Consider the following 27,182-nt stretch of genomic DNA (forward strand, 5'->3'; position numbering starts at 1 on the left):
CAATTGATTCGAACAGTGTTTGTTTGTGTTTGTTTTTCACTCCACAAAGTACAATAGGCTACAGAACAACAGTGCCATACTGTATGCTTTCTATTGCTGTTGCTCTTCATACTTGTAGTTAACTAAAGTCTAGAGAAAGGGCAATGTCTGTATCTGTACCTATGAGATGTCTAGAAAAAAGGTTTAGCCAAAGCAATTATTCTAAAGTTCCTCATTCATCACTATCTTGGTGTGTCCCCCTCACCAAGATAATTGGTGAAAGAAATCAATACATCCTATAAAACCACAATATTATGTTATATCAAGAGAAACAATCACATCCTTCCCCAGAGACGTCTTCAAACAACACCCTAAATTGCCAGAGCGGCAACAGAACAACCAACTGTAATGTTTTTTGTTGATTGTTCCAGCAGTGATGTGCACCACAACCAAAAACGGATTTACCCAATTCGGTGGAGACCCGAGGAACCTCAACAACCTTAACCAACTCTGAGAATTAGTTAGGTAATTGATGTTCTTAAATTTCAATAACGAGGTTAGGTAAGCTGGGAGTTTATGCAGTAGGGCTTTATAAAGGGAGCAACGAAGAGCTCTATGGGACTTCAACGAGCTTTTAACAAGCTCCTCCATATTTTTTCTAAATGTCATCTCATTGTCAAACCAAATGCCCAGGTATTAATAAGCAAGGACACACTCAATGGGGGCACCACCCAAAGTACATAAATAAGATACCATTTTCCATGATTTGGAAAATGACATACACTTGGCTTTTCCAGCATTAAGTACCAGTTTCAGTTCAACAAATGCTTTCTGTAGGACAGTAAATGCAGACTGTCGCTCAGAAAGAGCCTGGTCAATCGTGGGGGAAATAGCATATACAACAGTGTCATCATCATATAAATGCAGGTTACAATTATTTACAGATAATCTAATATTGTTAATGTAAATAGTAAAAAGAACCAGACCAAGAATTGATCCTTGTGGGACACCCTTTGTTATGTCCAGAAAACCTGATTTAACACCATCAGTTAATACACACTGCAATCTGCCCGTTAAATAATTTTCAAACCAGCTACATGAAGCCCAGGCCTATTTCAGACACCCTCTGAATGAGTAGGTAGGGATCGACCGTATCTAATACCATGGAGAGATCTATAATGTTTTTTTTCTAATCTAGGCAATTGAACACATTATCTAACATCAGCATAGCAATTGGTGCACATTTAGAATAGAATGAGAAGATGAAAGGCTCTTAGCTGACCAGGGACTCTAATACTTTGGAAAGGCAAGATTGCTTGGATATTGGGCAGTAGTTATCAGTTAATAGTCAGGTTAAAGATATGTATTGATGACTCCGCAATCAGGGGGGCCGAAAGCTGCAATAGGCCTGGATCAAGTAAATCAGCCCCAATAGATTTGTTTACGTCAATTTTAAGCAGGGCTTCTAAGTACAAAAATGCTGAAATGAAAACAGCGATTTGCTCGTAGTTGACTGTAATGATAATGTTTCTGATATTGAAGAATAATATCCAATGGTGCGTGAAAGAAAGTGGATACTCAAATTGAAAGTTAAAGAAAGACAATTTATTAGTCAGATCGATGTGGGACACTCCACAACTGTCCAGGAGAATGGGCAGCAGGGCAGTGGCACCCACAAAGAGCTTGCAGTCAATTCTTATAGTAGATAGTAAACAGGAAACCAGGACATATGGTTCACATCACTTAGTAAATCAGTAAATCTGGCCTTGTGTCACCCAAGAGCGTGGGACCAGGGTACCTTTGAGGTAAACATCACTCCAAGGGTAAATCAGGAATATGATCATCGTATCATTGACTGATCTACCATCGATTGAAGCGCAGTTGATCGACTGACAAGGGTCTCTCAAATAAAAAGCCTGCTGAGATAAAATGCTGATTAAAGGCGTTACTTATCTAATTTTTCTCAGTAATGATGCCAGAGTCTGGCAAAATGTGCTTAGGTAGGGAGGAAGAGTAATTTCCACGCTTCAGAGCGTTAACTGTTTTCCAAAATGTTCTAGGATCACCAGCAGAATCCAAGATAGCACTTTGGAAGTAGCTTGATTTAGCTTTCTTAATTGATGAAGTGCATCTATTTCTCAGTTGTCTGCAAATCTGCCAATCAGCTACCAGGCCCGGTTTCTCAACAAATTGAGATCTAAAAGTTCTGTGGAATACCAAGGATAAGGTACCGTATATAATAGTATAAGTTGGAATCTCATTTAGGGTATCTACTGCCATCTTGTGGTAGAATAATGCTATGAAAGGTGTTGGTGTTACCTGAAACATGGGGAAAGTCAAGTGAGAGTATTATTTTTTATACAGTTGGACTGAATAACTGGAGAACACTGGAGAACTTTAAACTTTATATGCATGTGACATATTTGGTTTACTTGAATCTTGAATCTCCATACTTTGTTTAGCATTTAATACATTTGTATCCGTACTGACTGGTTGTTCACAACCAGATACTATGATTTGGATGCACTACAGCATGCAATGCTGCCATGATGACTGTTGGGGGAAGCAGATCATTACTGTTTCATATTGCACATAAAATGCTGCATCATCCTGTGGGATATTTCGTACATGAGACAAATCCATTAAATACATTCAGTTACTGTTACGACACACCACAATTTATTGATTGACAATTTAAAGATAATAGTTTTGCGTCTGGCATCCTGATCTCTTACTATTGGTTTTGACGTTTGTCAAAAGGTGACTTGTGCATGCAATGCTGTGTGTGTGTGTGTGTGTGTGTGTGTGTGTGTGTGGGCCTACCTTTTAGTAATGCATTCTATTTTCCATTTGATAAATGACACACTCTGTTTGAAACAACCTTACAATCTAATCATGCTTCACAAAAAAATAATGACTTTGGAGTGACAAACGACTGAGAGGGAGAGACTGTGCTAAATGAACTGCCTATAATATGGCACCTATGATTAGGTCTGGAAATTGACAAAACAAAACAATAAAACCCATTACACCATTATTCATTTCTAATTAAAAAAGCAAATGAAAATGTGCACGGTTTTCATCCCATTATTAATCAGTGGGACATATCGTTTTTGTTGTTTGTTGTCAAGACAACCTCAGATTATCAAGAGAAGATATTCAGCTCAAGCAACAACAACACCTTTGCTTAGGGTATAGTCCCTAATGTGATAGGGAAGATACCAAAGGGAATGTGTTACTATGGAGTCCTCCTTTCTTAAATCTCTCTCTCTCTCTCTCTGTCTCTCTCTCTCTTTCTCTCATGTATTAATGATGTGCATCCAAAGAATATGGATTCGATTCAGTTCATCAATCAATGCTGTAACAATACAAGTGCTTGGGTCATGCACAGAGGTCCAAACTGTTTGTGTGTGTGTGTGTGTGTGTGTGTGTGTGTGTGTGTGTGTGTGTGTGTGTGTTATTTATCATGTGGTCATTTATTGTCCCTCGGGCTGTGACATGATAACACATTTTTTGCTGCAAGATTTGCTGTTTGTCTCTCTCATAACAGTATTCCTAATGTATGATCATCTTCCATTCTGTAAAATGTGGTGGTATTGAGTTGAATTTCTCAAAGTACTGTTCTCTGATCTTTTCAAATTTCTGCATCACTGTCTCGACCTCACCTGTTGTACAGTGACCACACATTCTATGTTGTTTTGGCAGCCAATATTTCTTATGCCTTCCATTTTCAATGGCTAGGGTGTGTGGTCACTGACACTGTACACTTCATTGATTTCTTTTTAATCTCAAAATCGTTGTCTATATCATCTTACGAATGTGTGGGCATATACAAAGGGCTTCTAAATGCGTTTTGTAGATCAAAAGCTAGGTAATGCAATACTAGTTTAGGATTTTACCATGAGTGACGAATTTGGGGGTAATCACATGGTTTAGAAAACTACAAGGAGCTTTAAGGGAGGAGTGAGTTTACCGTTCCAGAATTAGCTACTGGTTTGTTTACATCCATAAGCACCGCGCCAGTGCAGACCGTACACTGTCACTTGTGTTTACTAACGTGCATCTTAGCTTAGACGCGCCTCCATGGCAGGCTGGGAGACGCAAAGCACTATGGACGTTGTAGGAATTTTTATCTTTTGGTTGCTGGGGGAATCTCCCATGTTCTGCATAATTGAGAGAATTTTTCACAGTGAACGAGGTACTTGCTCTCAATCTTGATCTCGACCTCTCTCTCCAATTCAAGTCAAGGTGCTTCATGACATGACATGCTGTACATACATTGTAGTAAATATTGCCAGAGCAAAGGTAATGGTAATACTGGTACTGATAACAACAACAACAACAACAACAACAACAACAATACATATAATACAATTGCATTGTGACATGTTTGATCACAAAACATTTAATGAAAAAGGGAATGATAATTAAATTAAATTAAAATGTATAATATTCAAACACATCACAAACATACAGTGCACACAATATCAATCATATTCTGTAGCACCATTCCAATGAGAAAATGAGAAACTCAGCTACTCAATTATTGTGATAGATAACTGAAATATAGATCCAAATTACAATCTGATAATGACGTGAAATGGGATAATGGCAGCTGTGGTGTTTGAACAGGTGGTGAAGAGCTGGCTAGCATCATAAATCTGTCAAAACATAAGCATCCAACCTGTTCTCCAAATGCTCCCATCCAGATTGATGAGGGACATAAGAGACATTATTGATTAACAGACAGAGCAGAAGAGTTTATCTTGTTTTTCTGTGAGAATAACATCATGATGCAGCACTCCTTAAAGATACTGTAAGTGTACTCAGTATTTGCAGCTAATGTGGAATGACATTATGTACTCACCAGAATGTTGCCTGGGATTTTTACCGTTTATTAAAGATGTGAACAGCCTTCCATAGTATCAACATTCACTTCCTCATTTTGCTGTTTGCCGATTGTATTCCTCATCATCACTCAACATAATAATCATAGTTAATGAATGAATATGCTTGATCCTGAGATATCAAAATCCTACAGCAACCTTTTCCATTTCAAGCATTTAATCCGTATGGGCAAGATAGCGTGCATGATAAGTAGTGATGTTATTTACTGGGGTTGAGATTTAAGGAATATAACCTGCCTGTATGAGCCTATAATTAGCATGGCGTTTTTGCATTTGTTTACTTTATGCTGAAGGGTCTTAGCTAGACGTTGCTAGTCACAGACAAGCTTGTGATAACTCATACAAGATTCAAGATTCAAGATTCTTTATTTGTCACGTGCATACAAGTATACAGTGAAATGCAAAAGTGACAGTGCCACAATACAATAAGTTTAAAAATAGAATAAAAAATAAAAATAGAAGTACTAAAAATATACAGTATGGACAGTATAAACAGTATAAACAATATGAACAGTATAAGCAGTAAGCAATATAAATAGCAGATGGATGATTATGTGTGTGCATATGTGTTATGATGACAGTGCGTGTGTGAGTGACTTGAGGGGGGCACTGGTGGGGTCATCGTTGATGATTCTGATGGCGTGGGGGAAGAAACTCATACATCATATGCCCTGGCATTACTCATAGTGTTCACTCAAAGTACAACACAGACTTCAAACTGCATAAGCCGGACTTTGAAGGGTTTCTGTTCATTCCCCTGTTCACTTCTACTGATTGTGTGATATGTGTGGGTAGAAGAAAGGTAGGGATCAGTCATCCTCCCATTTCAAAGTTCACTGACATTGTGGCTCGCTTTTTCTGGATGTGGATGTGGATATGTGACCGAGGTGGTATGAGAACCGGGGTTTTCCATGCGGAAGACATGTGAAACTCACTAATCTAAAGGCTAGGCATTAGCGTGGAGAGCTAACGCATGTCAGCAGGCCTCAATGTTTTCTTCAGGAGAGCGTGGTCATGGAATCACACTCTTACACTTAAATTACCAGTACACAGAATAGTTAATAAATATCATAAACGTACTAGTAACCATGTTTTGAATTGCTAACTAAAACGGAGCACTAATGATATCCACCCATGTCTCATAGTCCATGTTGTATGAGAAAAGACATCCAATATTATGAGGCACATCAGTTGCTCAGCAGTGGCTAGTGGTTGGCCATGTGTAATTGCCTTGAAAGTAAAGTTACATTCTAAAAGGAATTATTTATTTGGTGCATAGCGCCATGATCAAAGATCTTTGTTTGAAAGGTCGGGGAAAGAAAGGTCTCAGTCAAATCAGTGCCCATTTTAGAAGCATTAAGACACTTGAAGTCATGAAAGCCTATGCTTTCTTTGAAGTTATCCTGTAAATATTTCATGCAATACTTGATCACATTTCCTTTCACATGGAGGGGGACCTGGACAAAGTCTTCCAGGTGTCACTATGTTCTTTGAAGTGAGTTATGTAGAAACATAGGCCTGCCAGCTTACATCATCACCATCGCTGTCATCGTCATCATCATCATCATTATTATTGTGGTCGTGGTCATGATCGTGGTCATCATCATCATCATTATTATTGTGGTCGTGGTCATGATCGTGGTCATCGTCATCATCATCATCGTCATCATTGTTGTCACTGTATTGTGCATTCTGTAGCTGACATTATAAACACTGCATGATGAAAGGTTTCACATGAAGTGAACCATTGTCCTCCGATAGCCTGGTTGCTTTCAGAAATAGAATCTGCACAGAACTATGCCCATAGTATCTCCTGTGTAAATAGAAGGGCAATCACTTTCATGAGGAATAGTGGTAAGAGGAATAATTGCTGGTAATATATTTTCCAATTAAAACTCAGTGTACCCTAAACCTCAGTGTACCCTGTTTCCCAACATTGTTTCTGTCAGCTCTCTATCCAGCCTGCCTGTGTTCATACATTTCTGGCAAAATCAATGATCATCACAGAATAAAAGACAGAACAATTTATAATGCCCTGTCAGACAACTCAAGTTAAGTGGCATTAATGTTAATACATACAATAGCACAAAGCCTTACATGAAATGTGTCAGGTGAACAATATACAGAATAATGTGTCATAATTGGACCGTTTCATTAATCTTTTTTGCTGCACATCACTTTCATGTCGAGTATTCAATTGTATCTAAACCTACTGTAAGATAGTAGTGATGCAAATCCATGTTGAATATAATATGTCATATTTACATATATATATATGTAAATAAATACAAGATATATAAATATAACCTGAATATACATGTAGAACAAAGAATGGTGAATGGAGATATGACAGTGGAGTGAACTGCCACTATTTTCATCGCACCACTGCAGAATGACATGCTTGCTGATCTGAGTTTGCAGAAAGAGAAATAAGGACCCCATTTCCACTTGAGTTATTTTTCTCTTCGCTGAGCTGACCTCTCACATGCCAAAGTGTACAAATGTTTTTAAGAAAATTATATAAGTTTGTGTAATTTGGAGCAAAAGCTGCACCCGTCACCATGTCTTGGGTTCATAAATAGAAAGAAAACATTCTTATACAATGTAATTTCTGTTAGTGTTCAAATAAATTCTGAAGGGGGCAGCATATACTGTACCGTTTTCATAACAGAAACTAACTGAATAGGCACACTGTATGCAGTGTAGTTATCAGTATAGTCCCTGACTGAGATATGGCCACGTGTGATATGAGCAATAGTAAAAGGGAGACATTAGATTAATGAGCAAAGAGAGACTGGTGAATAGGCTGATGCTGGACCTTATACAGGAGAAGGATGTTTTGATGAATGTAATACATATTTCATATAATCACTATTAAGCTATTCAGATGTAATATTACCTGGTCTACTGCACATTACTGAGTAATGTAATGGATCCTTTGTGTGGATACATGAATGATGTGACATCATTATTTTGATGATGGAGAAATGCAATCTGAAAGAACGTCATTTCGTGTATACGAAAAAGACATGGTCCTTAAATCTTCACACACTCAAACATTTCAGCCGAAGCATTCTTCACAAATACGGTATCATGTTGTCGTGCTGTGCCATGAAGGAATAACAAGGTAACCTACAGTAGCTACAGAAAACCACAGGTACAGTGTATAACTAGTTCTGCAGCTTTCCTTACTCTTAGGGCTTCTGCTGATCAGCTCAGACAGTTCATTTGAATTTCAATGGACTTTTATTGGCACTTCCATTTGGAACAGCCTGGACAACCACAATTATACAGTATGCCTTAAAGGAAGCATCTTTTCTAATTAATCGTTTCCTATTATACTGTATGTTAAGTTGATTTTGTTAAATTGGGGTCACCTTTATCTCTGAGGCATTGTGCCTTTCCCTTTCTGATTACACTTATAATTAATTAATTACCTCTTCCCCTAAATTTCCATTAAAGTAAAGCCAAACTGGCTCAGCCAGAGTTGCTCAAGGTTATCTTCAATTCAAATCAATTGATAATGTGTTATCTCTTAGCTCAAGAGTAGAGCCTCAAGGATACATTGGTGCAGTATCATGATGCAGTAAATAGTTTACTGGTGACTATAAATGTTGTGTTTGTATCATACTGTATAATTAAACACTATACCTGGGCCATGATCATGAACAGTTACACGTACATGTCTTTGTTACTTTTTTATTTTTTTTATTTTTTTTCAGTGGACAATGATAATTTATTTCAAGGGAGATGGATATTGCAGATTCCAGTGTAATTGATGTATCAATCATCCATGGCCCAATGCACAAGAATATGAACAGAGCGTGAATGTGGGAGCTTCATCAATATCTTCCACTGGGACCTGTTATCTCACTGGGGAAATACGAAACAGGACGCATCACCAACTTAACATTCATCGATAGTCTGTGAGCTAAAGAAGGATTTTATTAAGCTTCAATGTGGAGAGGAAGACATGTTACATTCATTAAAATTATATTTAGTTCAACTGCTACTGCATTTTCCACACTTTTGTGATTGTCTGAGAGTCACAGGCGAAGAAGACCAAAGGCAAAGCTAAACCCTTCCAAAACAATCTCCAGGGTGCCTTGATCTAAGGAAGAGTGAATGAAGTGCAGTTCTGTCTGGTAAAAAGAACAGTTTGCTGTTGGATTGGAATGTCATTGTAAAAACGTAAACCTAAAATGTGTGCTACAACTCCAATTTTAAAATGGGAATAGGGCAATTCTCATGATTGAATGTGTACATTTCTGTCCATTTGGCCTGTGCCTCACGGTTGAGTGGAGTTTTATTTTACACAAAATAACTACATAATAACATTGGAGCAAATTCTCAGTGAATTTTTCAAACAAGAGCTTTCAACAGATGCACATATCCTCAAGTCATTTTGAGTCCCTCTGGATAAGATAGCAAAGTCAGACCCTGAAGAATGTTTTCCTCTCAAAATGGTTACATCCTAAAATGCCCAAGTACACAAATGATGAGAATGTCTCACTCTGCTAGAGGGTTGGTGAGCAAGCTGGGTACAGTATTATTCACAATAACAGCTATTCTCAAAATCATCTTCTGTATGTGTGAAATTAGTGTTTAAGGGAAAGAAGGTGGGCTTCATGTGTGAATATGAAGGTGTGAGCAGAGAGGTGAGGAGATGGAGAACCTGCAATAACATAATTGAGCCTAGTACATGCAATATCTAGCAACACTATCAGGCGTATTGAGGTGTTATCCATATTGACACAGGTAAAGCCCAATCAATAGATTGCAAAGTGCACCATAATGTAATAACATTGTAATTCAAGTCGTTACAACTGGCAGGCCACAGCAACAAAGCTTTTCACTGACTATTCTGTGTCTCGTTTGTTTATTGTTTATTAATATTTGTGTAAACCTCCATGATTCAGTGTACTGTACAAAGCTGCTGATGAAGAGATAAAAGATGTCTGTGGAGTGAACAGCTGACAGTAGCTCAGCAGGGGTACTTGTCATGTGAGGGGTATAAATATTTACACCCAAGTCAACTGTGTGGAGTGTTACGAACCAGCCTGACTTCAGCTCTAAAACTACCACAGCCTTGTTGTCTAGTGAGAAACATGGGTCTAATCTACCTAGACCTAGTGTCGTTACACCTCCCCCCTCAAAAAGAATTTTAATTTTAAGATTTAAAAAAAAAAAACAGCAAACTATGCAGCCTAACACCAATCAAAATCCAAGGAGCTGGTCAAAACTGTATCCAAATCAGAAGGACTGCTCTATCCTCATGTTACATCCCCCATCCAGTAGTCTCTGAACCGATCAAACCAGAGGAAAAGCTGTGGACCACCTGATTCCAGGATGACTCCATCCACTATGGCTAGGGCCAATATCAGCAATCTCCATCATGTCAAGCAAAGATGGCCGACCTGGAACCTCAGCACTCAGAGCCAAGCCAAACTGAGCCACATGCACAAACCTTTCATGTTAGATTTCAGACCACTTTCTGAGAACAACATCTAACTCCCCAACAGCATCTGTGTTCATCACACCATCAGTAACTGGCACTGAAGAGGGGACACTAGCAGTACTCTCCTCACCTCTCTTCAGCTCAACAGGAGGCCAACCATATACAGCTTCAGCTTCAGCTTCACACCTCCTCCTCAGCCGAAAGGGACATCGCTGGTGCCACAGAAGTATCTGGATCCAGCACTCCTACTACAATCCCCTCAATATCATGACTCCTCCAGAGGCACATCCACCTCACTTAGAAATACCCATCAGGGTTCTGGGGCTGGAAAAGAATGACCCCTTCATGGTCACAGAGGTATTCAACCTCAATATCACCTCACTCTCTAAAGAAGGTGTCAACTAAATCAATAAACAAATTACCGACAACCTTTAAATCAACCTGCAATCTGATAGATTGACAAATGAAACATCCTGGTCAATAGGGGGAGCTAGTTCATGAGAACTGCTGTCTAGTCGGGCAAAAATGTCTGCAAATTGCACTTTTGAATAATCTGGATCAATAGGAGGGGCCATAACATCCGCACTAGTCTGAGCACGCTCCAACTCATGAGCTGCAGAAGCAAAATCTTCCCTCTTTGGAGCCCCTACATGCAAAACCACACAGGACACCTGACTTGTTACTAGGGTAGCATGGACCTGATCGCTGGTGGAAACTGGTTCCTTAGCAAATGTCCGTTGATGAATAACTAGACAGAAATCCACTTCCAGCTCCTCTTGCAATTCACTCTCACTCTCCTTTAGAACTGCCAATTCAACTCTTAATCTAGCCACGTTTAGGTCAAATTCTTTCATCTGAAGTTCAATGCAAGGATCCACATAATCCTCCCTGAACTCTGGCAAGTCTCCCTTAAGCTGCAAAGCCGTGGGGTCCCTGACCAACTGTACAAACTTCTCATCCTGCTTCACTTCATTTACATGCTTGAAATTGTTCTGTTCCCCCTGAATTTGTGACAGTTTTCTCTCAATCGTCAACTCTCTGTGCTTAATAGTAAGCAAGGCAGTTCTTATTTTTGTTACCCCTACCTCCTTTTTGTGCTGTAATAATGTCAATAACCTGTCCACTCTCTCCCATTTCCTCATATCTGGCATGATTGTAACCTCAAATAAATGTGGTACTCTTCGCAACTGAGCTTTCTTAAAGTAATCCATCTGGTATAAATAACACCCCCTGTCCTGAAAACCTCAATGTCTCAAACTGAGCCTTTATCTTTGACCTCCAGTTGCACAATGTTTGTTAACCACTACCAGGAAAACAGCACCACACAAACCTAGCCCACCTGCTACCAAACACATGTAATTCCAACCATAGCAAAACAAAGGAGTTTTTATTCATTTATTTTTATTTACACTTTATTTATTCAGGGAAGTCCCTTGAGACCAAGGTCTCTTTTTCAAGGGTGCCCTGTTTACAAAATATCATTATTTACATCAAGATTTAAAAAGGACACAATTTACACAGGCAATACAATTTATTTTTTACAGACAACAATCAATTATAACACCAACATTTCTCCACTGAGGAATCCTTAATCAGGTTCCTAAAATGGCCCAATGATACTAAAGCAGCAAGTCTTAGAGTATCCTGCTGGTCATTCCATGCCAGAGGGGCAAAATGAAAGGCAATTTTACCCAGCATAGAGGAGACACATGGGACCTTGAAGACTAACCAATCTTGAGACTGTGTCTGATAAGTGCTAGGTCTCCAGGTGATAAGGGATGTAAGATAGTATGGGAGTTTATGGAGAATTCCTTTACATACATACAAGAGCCAGTGTTGGGTCCTTCTAGCGGTTAGGGACGGCCACCCGACTGCCTGATATAAAAGACAGTGATGAGTACGAAACTTATGACCTGTAGTGGAAGTGTTAGATGCATGTGGAGGCATGCATATAAATTATGTCCCCATAGTCGAGGACTGATAGGAACGTTGATTGTACAATTCTTTGTACTGTCAAGTGAAAAGCATGACCGGTTCCTATAGAAGAAGCCTAGTTTAACTATCTGATATTTTGTTAATTCATCTATATGCGTTTTAAACAACAATTTATCATCAATCCAGATACCAAGATACTTGTATGAGGGGACTCTCTCAACGTGGGAAACATCTGAGGTGCAGATCTTTCAACCCATGACCTCAGACTTGCAAGCTCTAGAGAAAAGCATAGACTTAGTTTTGGCTGCATTTAGTACTAACTCGAGGTCCACAAGTGAGCATTGAATGCCATCAAAAGCGGTCTGTAGGTTAGACAAAGCTCCATTCACAGAAAAAGCTGCAGGGTAAAGTGCAGTGTCATACGCATAAAGTGCAATTTACAGTTTGTGCACGGAGCCAATATCATTTATATACAGTGTAAACAGTAACAGACCTAAACTGTAACCCTGAGGCACTCCCTTTGTGATCTCTAGAGATTGTGATTGAACATTGTCAGCAACTATACACTGAGTTCTATTCATGAGGTAGTTAAGGAACCACTGACAAGCATTCTGATCAAAACCTATTGAAGACAGTATACTCACTAACAGAGAATGATCCACTCTATCAAAAGCTTTTGATAGGTCAATAAACAGGGTAGCACAATGCTGCACAATAAACAGGGTAGCACAATGCTTTTATCTAGGGCACACACACTATCATTGCTTACAAGGGATGTAGCTGAAATAGTACTGTGTCCTGGCCTAAAGCCTGACTGAAATGTGTTCAAGATACCATCCTGGGTCAAGAATGAATGAATCTGAGAGTTAACCAAGGATTCTAATATTTTAGCCACACATGAAAGCTTGGAAATAGGATGATAATTATTTAGGTCGCTGCATTCCATATTTTGAGGTTAGTCCCAGAGCTAAGCGAGAGATTAAAAATATGAGCTAGGGGCCTAGCTATAAGAGGCGCTGCAGGCTTCAGCAATAGGTCAGCTCCCGTTGACTTCTTTACATTTATATTTAATAGAGCATCAAGTACTACTAAATCTGAGAACATCACACGTAGAGGCCTCTACTGCATACAGAATATGTAATATGTAATGTACTGTAGCCTACTAGTTGCAGTTATTTCTATCAGTTATCTAAGTTACTCATTCTCTGCACATGCCCTGGCTGGCGTAGGCGCTACCATATGACCTCAGCACTTCATAGAACGCTGGAATCGACCTAATTTGGCCAGGAACAATATAACTCTGCCATTGGAATTACATTGGGAATTGTCTTTTTGGGCAGAACTAACTACAAGTGAGAACTACAACGGTACCACGCGTGGCCACTAGGTTTTTCGCCCGCCTGCCAGACGACTGATTGATTCCCTGGTCCCACATTGCTAGTCCATAAATATCTTTGTTTGTCTCGAAGGTCAAACTAGAGACACCATCAAAGAGACTTGATAGAGAAATTGTAGAGCGCGAGCACTGGCCACATCTGGCCCTCTATTTTATATAATTCAGGCAGGAAGTACACAAATCTAATCTACCTAGACCTAGTCGTCAAAGGAGTTAGAAGAAAATAGAGAAAGACCTGAACATACAGTACAGTACAAAGATGTCTCCCGGTAGGCCAAGTACAAGGCCCCAGATCAGCCCTCTACCTAACAGGTTAATTCTTTACAGAACTTAGGCTGAAGGCGAGAAGATTCATCTAGCATCTGACCATCTGAGTCCCGGTGCCTTCCCCACTGCTGCCTTGGCTGCACCCCACTGTGACCTTTAACAGGATATGGTCCAAGATTCATATAATAAGTGTTTTATTATCATATGCACAGTAGAAAACATGTTTCCCTGTACAACGAAATTCTTGCTTTGCTGTCCGCAGAATGCCAACCAATGTAAAATATACAATACTAAAGAATATACAATATATACTAAACAAATGTACAAGACAGCAAAATTTAAGGCATAAAATAAAATAGCAGCAATAATAATAATAAAACAGTGCGAATGTAGCAGTGCAATTATGCAAACTGGAAAATTCAGTTTGCCATGGTCCAATGGCTCTTCTCTAAGCAGGGAATTGTTGCTTTGTCTTGCTAGAGCAACCTATTAGAACCTTGATGCATGCTTCATTCTAACTTTTTACATTCTCCAAGAAGAAGGTTTCTCACTCCACTCAGCGGAGCTAATCTCCCCGTTGGTGAGGGTGCGTAAAGGACTGTGGGTTTACGTGGGTCCGGTTGTTATCTGCACTAATTCGCCCCCCGGGGCATCGGTCAGAATGCACAATCAGGATGGAGTTTAGTTTACTTGGATCTATTGGTGGAACTCAGAGGAGCACTGACATGTTTGTTACACAAGGTAATGTGGTGAGATAATATGTGTGTGTGTGTGTGTGTGTGTGTGGTTAATTATCCCTGTAAAGGAAGAAAGAGACTAACAGGAAAAGGGAGCTCTCGCCTTTCTCATAGCCTTTCTTATAGCTCAACTGCTTTTAGATCAACTGTAATGCAAGCCAGGCAGTTACCTAGCCAGTGAGGTCACAGTTGGTGCAGTTACCGTAAGCAGACATGCAGCAGAGTTGTTTCGTCCCAGCAATATAACAAGTTAGGATTTATCTATTCAGCATTTCTATGCTGTCTTAACATGGTTGATAAAGTAATAAGGTGCACCAAAAGGAGAAGCTTTCTTACAATGTCCATATTCTGAACATTAGGAAATTGACGTGAGCTAGCTAGCTGCAATCATATTGGTTGAAAAGTTATATGACTTGAACATGCTCATGTATTTACGATTTTACCAACATTACCAACTGGGAAGCTGCGCAGTGGACTAGATTGCGCCATAAGCTAATATAATAAAAGCGATAGATGTATGCACTAGCGCAGTTTCTTATGGATGTAAACAAACCAGGCAGTAGCTAATTCAGAAAGATGTCAGCTCACTCCTCCCTAAAGCTCCTTGTAGTTCTCTAAACCATGTGATTACCCCCAAATACGTCACTCAGGGTCAAATCCTCAAACTAGCGATATCTAGCTTTTGATCTACAGAATGCATTTGGAAGCTGTTTTCACATGCCCACACATTCATCATCTGGACAGTGGTTTTGAGGTCATACTGTACATATGTGACGTGTCCTTTTAACCACTCAAAGTTAATGGCTAATACAGCCTAGCAACCATGTTTGGGTCGAAGTACTACGTAGTTGTGTTGCTAACATAGAGCTTTTTTTAAAGCTTTCTTTTTGTGCTACATGAAAGCTTGCATATTTCATAGTAACGTGCAGATGTGCATCCTATGGTGGCATTGGGATGGAGACTGTGTTGCAATACGTATGATCTTCCCTCACCAGACAAGAAATGGTGATAGGAGACCCTTTTCAGTTGACAGATGAATCAGTAAAAATGTATTTGTTGATTTACTGAATTATTACTTATTTGAGAGATTTAAAATCTCAGTATTTGTGTGATTTTTTTGTATAGATCTAAAAGATCTTCTGCCATCGATCAGTCAAAAGCTGAGCCAGATCCATAGAGGCAAGCCAGAAGAATGAATAAATAAGAAGACTTCAATAAGTTTGCCTGGAACAATGGAAATGAAAGTCCTGTGTGTGCCTTGGCTCTCTCTGTAGAGTGTAATAGATGTGTCTGCTTCATACTGCAAGCCTTTACAATCCCCCCAGTCAGAGAGCATAACACTAATGTTCTGATTAGCGGTGTGTGACAGGTCTGATAACTGCAATGACAAACCTTTCTACAATGCTGTTCAGAAATTAATGTAGTAAATTGATACAGCTTTATGTAGGTTCTGTGTGCTTATGATCAAACTATAACTCTACCTCTACAGTATGTTTCCTTTGTTCGTATCGTAGGAACAGCTACAGTAGTTACAACAATGTGCATGAGACAATGCGCAAGTTTGGAAATGCTAATCTATGCTAAATGGATCCCTGCCTAATAACACAGTGCTCTGAGTGGAGCATTATGCATGATGTTATAATAATACGTCTCACAAGGTATTTGCCAACATCACCTTCTCAGATCACAATTACAGGGGAGTACACAATTGTTAATAAAAGATTGGGATAATTAGGGTCACTTTTCAAACACAAGTCGTCCATCTCATGGTGGCTGTGAGCTGAATAATTCAATGTGCAGATTAGTTATTGTAATGAGGGCGATTGCGACGCCTCATCATATCTCTCGCCGTGATGCTGGGCCTCCTTCATTTGCATTGATCTCATGTCTGGTTCATTGCTCTCCCGAGTGATTAAGGGAAAATGTCACTGTACATTTTGATGTTGGACTAATTGATTGTGGGCTGCATTGAGCCCAGCCACTATCACATTGTAATTGGCTAGGCAAACCACCCAGGCTGTCTTTTTAGCATGTGATTTCCTTGGTGTTACCAGTCGTAATGACTCCTAAAATGTATAGTCAGTGAGAGGCAATGATACCATGATCCATTATGAAATTTTAACATGTTTTATCACCTCTGTATGATTTGCATGCTTATTTTGACATATTTTAATGTGATATTTCCTTCATTTGAATATTGACATTAATTGTTCATATATATGTTTTATTGTATTATACCAATGCGATTATGAATGGCAGTATCATATAAGAGCAAACACAAACACAAAACTGTGAAGAACATCTGAAAGAGTAATCTCACTGAACAATTAGCAGTTAACTGAACAATGTATGCTAATTTTCACATTTACAAGCTAAATAAATGTCTCACATCCAACCACACAACTCCTTTGCTCATGTTACGAAAAAATTTGCTGGAGATTTCTAGTTATTGACAGATTTATTGTTTCAGTTACAAGTAGTCATGCTGGTTTGAGGGTGAAAATCTCTTGGAAACACGCTTCTGACTACGTCAATAGTTTCCTCCTCCCTGCTCTCCTCAAGACACACAAAGAAAAACACCAGTGCTTGGGCCCAAACAAAGTCTCGAGTGGGACACGGTTTCTAGTGGAAAAATGCCATCAATATCCAGCCACCGCTGCCTTAATTTTTCACAGGCCCAAATCATTTGCAGTAGATAACCAATCTCTCCCCATGGACATTTTAGAAAGACCCACGTTGTATTAACATTGTTAATACAAAAACCCTGTCCCTTAAGGCAGTTAAACAACTTAACAGTTAACAATTGTGTGTAATCAGGGTCAGTGGGGAGAAGTGTTCCCCTTGTCTTAAATGTTAAAGCAGTATGGGATGTAAAATGTCTTGTGAATATTGCCATTCTCATGGTTGACTTTGCCTTTGACCATTGCGTAAAGATGTTTACATCAGTGCGACATACAGTACATATGGATACAGCTAGAGTGAACCTAAACATCAATCATTTCTACAATAGCGTACATAAATAATGTACCCATTAAGTCGAAAGATGCTTACACAGAGGTCACATATAAATATCTTTACCTTACTTTATTTTTGTACAATATCATACAAATGATTGATGAGATCACGTTGGACAGTTCACAGTAAATCATCCCTACGAATTCAGTGGTTGTCTGAAATAGGCCTGGATCAGGCTTCATGTAGAAGGTTTGAAAATTATTTAACAGACAGAACACTGTGTCTTAACTGATGGTGTTAAATAAGGTTTTCTGGACATAACAAAGGGTGTTGCACAAGAATCAACTCTTGGACCAGTTCTTTTTACTATTTACATCAACAATATTGGATTATCTGTAAATAATTGTAACCTGCATCTATATGCTGATGACACTGTTGTATATGCTATTGCCCCCACGATTGACCAGGCTCCTTCTGAGCTACAGTCTGCATTTGCTGTCCTGCAGAGAGCATTTGTTGGGCTGAGGTTGGTGCTTAATGCTGGACAAACAAAATATATGTTATTTCCCAAATCACAGAAAAATTTATCTGATTTATGCATATGTACTCAATGGGGCATGCATATGCCCCATTGAGCGTGTCCCTGCTAATAAATACCTGGGCATTTGGTTTGACAAAGACTTGATGTTCAGAAAACATACGGATAAGCTTGTTAAAAAGCTAAGATTTAAGATGGCCTTCTTTTATTGGAATAGATCTTGCCTTTCCCTGAACAGCAGACAGCAGATTGTGCAATCAACCTTCATGACAGTGCTTGATTATGGTGATGTCATCTACCGAAGTGCAGCAGCCACTACTCTTAAACCTTTAGATGTCATCTACCATAGCGCCCTTCGCTTTATCACAGGTGATAGTTTTAATACTCATCGTTGCATACTTTATCACAAGGTTGGCTGGACCTCGTTAAAGTCCCATAGATCTCTTCATTACACCCTTTTTTGTGTATAAAGCCATACTGCATAAACTCCCGGCTTACCTAACGTCATTATTGAAATTCAAGAACATCAATTACCTAACTCGTTCTCAGAGTTGGTTGGGTCTCCACCAAATTGGCTAAATCTGCTTTTAGTTGTGGTGCACCTCACTACTGGAACAATCTTCAGAGAACATTTCAGCTGGTTACTCTGGTGCCACTGGGCAGTTTAAAGTTTTGATTAATTACCTCTTTGTTGAAAAATGTGTTTGTTTTTCTTGATTGTGTTTTATGATGTTGTTGTTTTTAAATTTGTATTATGTATGGTTGTAAACGGTGTGTATGCAGGGCTCCGTTGTAAAAGAGACCTTGGTTTCAATGGGACTCCCAATTAAAATAAAGGTTAAATAACAAAGAAATACTAATCAAATGTGTAAATACCGTTTAAAGACCTAAGCAGCTGAGGCTATTTATGTGACTGTGTATTATTAAACAACTGTGCTCATATCATAGATAACAATCTACTGTATCAGACAACATCATACAAACAATACAAAATCTCTGTGGCTCTGTCTCTGGTTTGATCTGTACGACAACTTTTCCAAAATAGATCACTGTAGAGACATTATGTATGTAATGTCATTATTATTTTTGTGGATTTATTAAGAGTTTAAAAAAAACACTTTGAATTTAAATCACTTCATTGAAACTTTCCTTTTTACCTTTCACGTACAGGTCTTTCAAAGAGAGAGAGGGAGAGAGAGAGAGAAAGCAATATATATAGAGAAATAATGAATAATACATACAAGACCCAATTAAGTCAGGATAAAACTACACTGCTTTTCACACCTGATGACATCTTTCTGCTTTTATAAAGTACTCTCAAATACAAAACTCTACAATAATCTAGACTCCTGAGCAGTGCATAATCCTGACGTCTACATGGCACAGAGTTAGGCAAGTCTGCCTTTTCATATTGTGCATCAGGGGCATGGAATAGTCTTCAAGGTATGCTTCACCTAGATAATACTAGTGGCCCTAAATAACTTTAAAACTCTGGTGCACAAACACCTCTTTATTTGTATTTGTAAACCATTGTATTAATACATGCATAAAAGATTTGTAAATATGGCTAAAGATTTGTGAATCAATGTGTTTTCAGAATCAGAATCAGAATTATTTTATTTGGCCAAGTATATTTGCACATACAGGAAATAGACTTGGTGAGGTTGGCACATTGGACATAAAAAACAGTATAAAAAAAAACAATATATAAGCAATTATTAACAAAACATTTACAAAATAGCAAAAATATTAACAAAATAGCAATAACAAATTTACAAAAAAACTAACATTCTGTGTGTTGTTGGAGAAATTATTCACACATGAATCTCAGTTGGCTATCTCCATTGAACTATACAATCTTTGCTTAACCCTGTCATTGTGTCTGATGTCATGGTTACCTCACTGTGACTCTGAGAGGGAATTCCCTGCTTTTATTTCGTCACATTCAAAATGTAGGGTGTCCACCCACTCTGCCCAGAGTGAGAGAAAACACGCTTTGGTGATGAAATGTCACTTCCTAATGTTATAAAATACATTTTACCAAAACAATATGATCATTCATGTTGTGAATAGTTCAGTGGGGTATTTCTCTAACATATCATTAACATTTGATCCAAGAAGTCGGATTTCGTAACCTAACACATTTGAATATAAGCACCGAGCACTGTGGACAGAGTAGTGCCACTGTCTCGCAGCAACTTTTGAGGATTTTACAGATTGTGTTGGTCATCTTTAAGTTGTTTCCGCGGATCACAAAAATCTAAATATAGGTGACAGGAGCTGAATTAAATGAAAATTCTTTAAAAGTAACATTTCGGGGTGCGCTCAGTGCTCTGTTGACATTTCACAAAGACACGGACCTGACTTGATGTGGAGACTGTGAAGCCATCAATGTTGAGGGTGAAGTGTTTGGTAGAGTGGGTGAGGGACTTTGGGCCAACAAGTATGATTTCTGATTTGTTGCAGTTCAGTCTGAGGAAGTTGCATTGCACCCAGGACTTGATGTCAGCAAGACAGTTAGCAAGGGTGGATTGAGTGGCTGGAGTGATAGTTTTGGTGGTGAGGTGAGTGTCGTCAGCATAGCAATGGAACTGGACACCATAGCGACGGATAATCTGTCCAAGACGGAGCACATACAGGATGAAGAGGTGAGGACCAAGCAGTGAACCTTGAGGCACTCCTTGGGTGACAGTGACTGTGTTGGACTTGCAGTTGTTGATGAAGATATAGTGACTTCTGTCAGAGAGGTAGGAGGTGAACCAGTTCAGAGCAGTACCGGTAATGGTGAGACAGATGAGGGCTGAGGATTGACTGGTCGATGGTGTCAAAAGCGCCACTGAGGTCAAAGAGGATGAGGATGCTGAGGGATCCAGCGTCAGCGGAGAGCAGTAGATCATTTGTGATTTTTAGGAGCGCTGTTTCAGTACTGTGTTTGGATCAGAAGCCAGACTGAAATGACTTGTAGTGGTTGTTGGAGTCCAGGTAGATTTTTATCTGGGAGGTGGCAACTCCACTCAATATTCTGGCAACTCCACTCAATATTTTGGACAGGAGAGGGAGGTTTGAGATGGGTCCATAGTTGTTGGGGCCGTCCAGTTCCAATCCAAGTATGGGGGTGACAGCAGCAAGTTTTAGAGCAGGGGGCACATTACCAGTTGAGAGGGAGGAGTAGACAGCTTTGATGATGAGCGGAGGGAGACAGGCCTTTACCAAGGTGGATGTAATTGGGTCCAAGGCACAGGTTGGTGTCTTCATACCTGCAACCACCTTTGCAAGGTCAGAGGTGGTGATTTCAGAGAAACTGGAGAAGGAGCTGTTTGTGAGAGAGATGTCAGAGTCTATCTCAGGCAAGGCAGAGGTGGCCGTCTGGTTATAGATTTTTTCGATCTTGGTTTGAAAGAATGACAAAAACAAGTTGCATTTGTCAGTGGTGAATGAGTGAGAGAGATTGTCCATTGGTTAATATGGTTATATGTTAATAGTGCTGAACAGTACTCTGGGATTACCACAACCTGACTGAATGACATCAGAGTAGTAGGAGGAGCAGGCACTTTGGAGACCATCTCTGTACAGCTGCTGGTGTTGTTTGTAGGCATCTGCATGTACAGTGAGACAGATTTTCTTGAAGAGTCGCTCAAGTTGACATCCTCTAGATTTGTGTTGACGCAGCTCTGGGGCATATCAGAGGGTGGAGTGTGTGAATGACACTGACCTGGTCTTCATGGGGGCTAGTTGGTCCAGGCAGGTGGACAGAGTGTTGTTGTAGAACTTCACCAGTTCTGTAGGGGAGTCTGACTCAGTTGGGGGAGGAGAGTCAGAGATGGACTCAGAGACACAGGCAGGGAGAGAGTCAGTGTTGATGGTCTAGAGGTTCTGGAACTTGATGGTGCGTTTTTGCTTCGTGTCAGGAGTGGGAATGTCAACATCAAAGATAATGGCTTGGTGGTCAGAGATAGTGAGATCAGTGGCAGTCAGTTTCCAACAATGATGACAGTGGAGCAAACCAGGTTGAGGCCACGGTTGTGTGTGGTCCTTCACAAATTGGTTTGTGCAAATGTGGCTGTAAATATGGCATACTTAAAGTATTCTTTCTTATGATGCCTCATTATATATAGAGCTAATTTTCTCATGCAAATTTAACCAATTAATAAATGCCCAGGAAGCATTTGACCTTTCAATCACACTTTTACATTTGAATTAACCAGAATAATGGGCTGCTTTTGAAAAAAGCAGTGGGAAATAAGAGAGAGCCTCTTTAAATTAGTTTAGCTTGGAGTTCTATCATGATAGACAACTATTGAATGTAGAGATAACCACAGTTAGGGTTAGGTTCAGTTTTTAAACTTGTTTTAATTACCAATCATGGATGCATATGGGCATTTAAAATCTGACCAAAATGTTTTCCATGTGGATGTTAGTTTGATGCTTGTCTAACATATTCGCCACAATGGATGATGTGATCATGGGTAGACATACATTTCATGCAGAGACACCTGCAAAGTTTCTCAACAATATCCTGCCTTTAATTCTATTCAACAAATTCATTATGCTTCGCCAACCTACTTATATGGCTTAAGCATGAGAAAATGTACAGTTAATTTCAAAGAGCCCTGTTTTCTGTTTCTCTACTAATGGGGGTCTCTTGTGGGTCTAAATAAATTATTTGTATTAAATTAATTCATACTAAACTCCATAATTATTTTTACATTTTTTAACGGATGGAAAATCTTTCCATTAGGGCTGACAGTCGATTAAAAAAACATTGATTCATTGATTCATTGTTCCTATTAGTTGATTAATCTACAGATTAATCTGTAAGTAGTAAACATCTTTCACCTGGCAATTTAGGTTTCTAAACATTTCTAGACAAGAAACCTTGTGGTGGTGCCTAAGCGCTGGAGTAAAAGGGTGCCATACCCATTCCCATAGTTGAACAAAATTAATTACGCTAATTTCTTGAATCAAGGTTCCTTTATACAACACCTGTGTTTACTTGGCTACATGTCATTCACTCTTTAACTTCTTTGTTCTTTGGTCCTTGGTCTGACACTGTATATAGAAATCTGATTATTTCAAAAATGTGTAAAAAGCAAAGCCAAAGCAAAGCAAAGCCAATTTTTTCAAGAATCAGTTCTCAACTTGAATATGTTCGATTAACCTATACAGCCCTAGTGTCCAAGGTTAATGGTTTGTTTAAATAAATTACCAGCTCAAATAATTCAATTTCTGTTTATTTGATTGATTTCATACCACAACAACAACAACAAAAACTTAATTTATGCATTTCTAATCAGAGGTTGGTGTGGTGTATGATTCTCTTCCTACTCAAATTTTTCCTGTAAATGCTTTTCTCCTCTGACTGGACTGCATCAACATGATTGGGATAATCAACATAACATACTAATCTCTGTTCACTCTGTTTGCCTAATTTCTAAAGAGATAACCCTCTGACTCTATCCACACTCACACACACACACACACACACACACACACACACACACACACACACACACACACACACACACACACACACACACACAAACAGAGAGATTTATTACAGTATAAGAATGCGGACCATTGCAAGAGAGAGATAGGGAGGGTCTCTGAAATATAGTAAATGCCATGTAAACTTGCACATACTGCACGCGCACACACACACACACACACACACACACACACACACACACACACACACACACACACACAGACACATCTACCCACCCACCCACACACACACACAGTGGACTGGGGCTGGTCATTACTACAGAGGACCCACATCAAGAGGCTCAGTCATCTGATCCACTCACATCCATTATTCATCCTGCTCCGGGAGAGACAGTAGCCGGCTCCTCAGAGAGACCCAGGAACCCTATCTATTCTCATGAGGAGAGGAGAGCCATACACCAGTGGACTGAGCCTGCAGAACTGCAAAAGTGAGAAAGGAGCAGGAACAACAAAAGAGTGTGGGGCATTGTGGGTGCAAAAACAACTGCCTAGGTCTTTCCAACCGTACATGTATGTGTCCGTTCACACATCTTCATCCTACCGACGTTCTAGCATTGGACAGTAACTCTGAAAAACATAGAAGTAAATATTCCATAAATCAACACAAATATTTCTGAAAAGGTCAACCTAAAGTAAATGCATGATTACAGAGGTTTACAACAATACGATCCCTGACATCTCCCCATCAACTTATTTAGCAGAAGACAAAGCAGCTCCACGAAAACACCTTGTAGTGTGAGTGACAGGCAGAGCTGGGCGAGCTGCCACGGATAATGACATCAGAAATGAATTTGATGTGAGGAATTCAATCTGTAGTGCTAGATATGACTCAGGCGCCGGAGAGAAGTTCTAAATGCTATCTCCTCATTCCATGGAATGAGGATTGACAGGATTTTTTTGACGCTATAAAACGGGACATGAGATTCAAACATTATCATGCACACTTCAATACTTGTGACACTATTACTAGGGTTGGACTCAGGAGAGGAAAACAAGGCAGCGAGCTGAGAGGCACAGCACATAGGCTGATGACAAGAAGGGAGAGTCTCTTGAAAGGAACTGTGATGATGGAGACCAAATTGGTGAAAGTTATTATTACATCTTGCCTACTTATATGCAAAACGATTGTCTCAGCCTTTCAATGCATACATGGCACACACTCTCTCACTCTCTCACTCACTCACTCACTCTCACTCCCACGCACGCGCACACACACACACACACACACACACACACGCCGCACGCACGCACGCATAAACACACAGACACAGACACACTTTGCATTTTTATGCATTGAAAATATGCCCTTAATTATAAAAGTAATACGTGGGTTTCATGATAACAATACTGATTGTAACATTGAGTATCATGATTCGTGACTATGTGCTCCGCTCTAATAACGCAGGGGGCGCTACTGCATGTGAACTCCTTTGCTTGATGCTAACTGATACAACATGTATGTAAATATTTTTTTCAGTGAAATGTGATATTTTCAGCCTTTGTGTTTATGCAACAATATTGGTTCGGGTATTAGCCTGCTAACTGCTTTTAGAGACATGCAATATCAAGTAGCCTAATAAAAAAGCCAACGAAAGATGTCTGATTATTAAATTATGAAATTGGTTTATGTTGGTTTATAACAAAACTTGTTGAAGTTTAAAATTATACACGAATAAAAAAAAAAGCTTTCTTGTAAATATGTATTATTTGGATGAGAAGTAGGCTATTAGTGGGGAAATATAGCCTAAGCATAACCCGAAAAAACATTCGTCATTTATGCAGTATGGAAATGTGCTAACCTATAACCACTGTCTAAGAATCTATTTGCAAATACACACTGGGTGCACATATAGGCAGAGAATACCACGCAGCCTTATTTGACAGAAAAGTCCCTTTTACACCCTCCCTCCGCTTCTCATCCCATGGCCGTATCTAGGTGATTTAGCGCCGCCAGTCTCGAGCAGGTGTCCAACATGGCGATCACGGGAAACGGATCTCTCACTATTTCTCTCTCTGTTTTCGTTATTTCAGCGGCGTTTCTTCTGAAAGGTAGGTTTTCTCATTATGTATTTTTGCAACAAGAACTGTCAGAGCTGATGGAGTGGCTGGGGAACATTCGTGCAACTTGAGTTTGGTTGGCACAGGATGCGCACGAGCTTCTCGTAAATCTCAGCATCGTCTCTTTGCTGGTTATACTTAATCATTTATGTCTGTTGTGTCTAATACTATCAAATGTTTCCTATCAAACAATGATCATGCCAATAATGTAAAGGGACCGATAATAACTTGTGGATTGCCACATGGACTGTTGTTTTTTTATGAACAAAAAGTGCTTGGAGTAGATGAAAGCGGGCTATGTTACATTACAAAAGTCTGAAATATGAATAGCCTACAGGAGAAAATAAGCACCGTGTTCATTTCAACCAAATAATGATGTGTACAAAATCAAATAAGCGGCCACTGTAACTTCTGGTGCGACATAATTTCCACCGGCAATGTTTCGTCATCCAACGTAAATTCACGTATGTTATGGTTTCTCTCATTTTATTGAAATGCCCACACTTCCAAACATTCAATTTCAATTTCTCGATTAGCTGTCAAATCTGAGGTCTGCATTAATGCGCTATGGAAAACACGCAATGCAGCTACGGTATACTCAAACGTCAGTGTGTCCTCTGCCCGACTCCGGTGAACAGGTTTCGGAGCATAGCCTATAGGCTACCCACTTCCCACATCCTACGTACAATTATTGTTATTGAGGTTGAAAGATCCTTTATAGGCTATCCACATTATCGCTGACATTGTATAGACTACTCCGTGATTATGGGGACGGACGGACGGGGACCCGTTATCCCCTTTGGAATGAAGTTCAAATCCTGACAGTTCGCAAATCATTTCACCATAAACAGAGGTGCGCTGACAAATTGTTTGCGACAAAAAATGTCCTATTATGTAGATTGCTATGTATCGAGATATGTTGCTCAGCATTCAATTACGACCATCTCATAACAGTTAGATGTTGTCTAGCCAAACATCTTGTTATACATTTTAGAGTAGAAAATTGCAATCATTGCAGACATCAAGTCCTGCAACAGTTGTATCAAATGGTTATCATTAAAGGGTTGTTTTTATATTGCAATGACTTGTAGGATAATAAACAATTTACCGGCTACAGTGTTTGCACTGCTTGGTTTGTTATTCTGTGAAGGTCTATCCCTAATGTTGCTCTGGGTTGCGTTCCTTGATTAGATCTGCATCTCGGTATCAACAGGTCCACGAGCTAAACTGTATTATTTTCATGGGTTTAATGATTTGAGCCTGTCAGTTAGACTTTGTTCAAGTAAACACATGTACCCTATATTTCCCTAGACCCCTGTGTGTGTGTGTGTGGGGGGGGGGATGGGTGGGTGAGTGGGTGAGTGGGTGGGTGGGTGTGTGTGTGTGTGTGTGTGTGTGTGTGTGTGTGTGTGTGTGTGTGTGTGTGTGTGCATGCTATGTGCATGTT

At 39.5% G+C, this 27,182-nt stretch overlaps 2 protein-coding genes across 2 annotated transcripts in view; one reads left to right on the plus strand and one right to left on the minus strand.

Annotated features, from left to right (window-relative positions):
* Positions 1–21,069, minus strand: part of ncam1b (neural cell adhesion molecule 1b) — a gene marked incomplete at both ends in the record, with an annotated part of 78,079 nt that extends 57,010 nt beyond the window's left edge. The window contains 2 exons of the mRNA XM_083684202.1: positions 6,425–6,584; positions 20,533–21,069. Coding sequence (XP_083540328.1) covers positions 6,425–6,584; positions 20,533–21,069 — 697 coding nt within the window. The remainder of the gene's footprint in view (positions 1–6,424; positions 6,585–20,532) is intronic.
* Positions 21,070–25,650: 4,581 nt separating this feature from the next.
* Positions 25,651–27,182, plus strand: part of cadm1b (cell adhesion molecule 1b) — a gene marked incomplete at both ends in the record, with an annotated part of 110,796 nt that continues 109,264 nt past the window's right edge. Inside the window, one exon of the mRNA XM_083685472.1 lies at positions 25,651–25,726. Within this exon, the coding sequence (XP_083541598.1) occupies positions 25,651–25,726 (76 nt within the window). The remainder of the gene's footprint in view (positions 25,727–27,182) is intronic.

Source organism: Argentina silus (genome assembly GCF_951799395.1).
Source record: "Argentina silus genome assembly, chromosome: 14".
In the NCBI taxonomy this organism is placed as follows: Eukaryota; Metazoa; Chordata; class Actinopteri; order Argentiniformes; family Argentinidae; genus Argentina; species Argentina silus.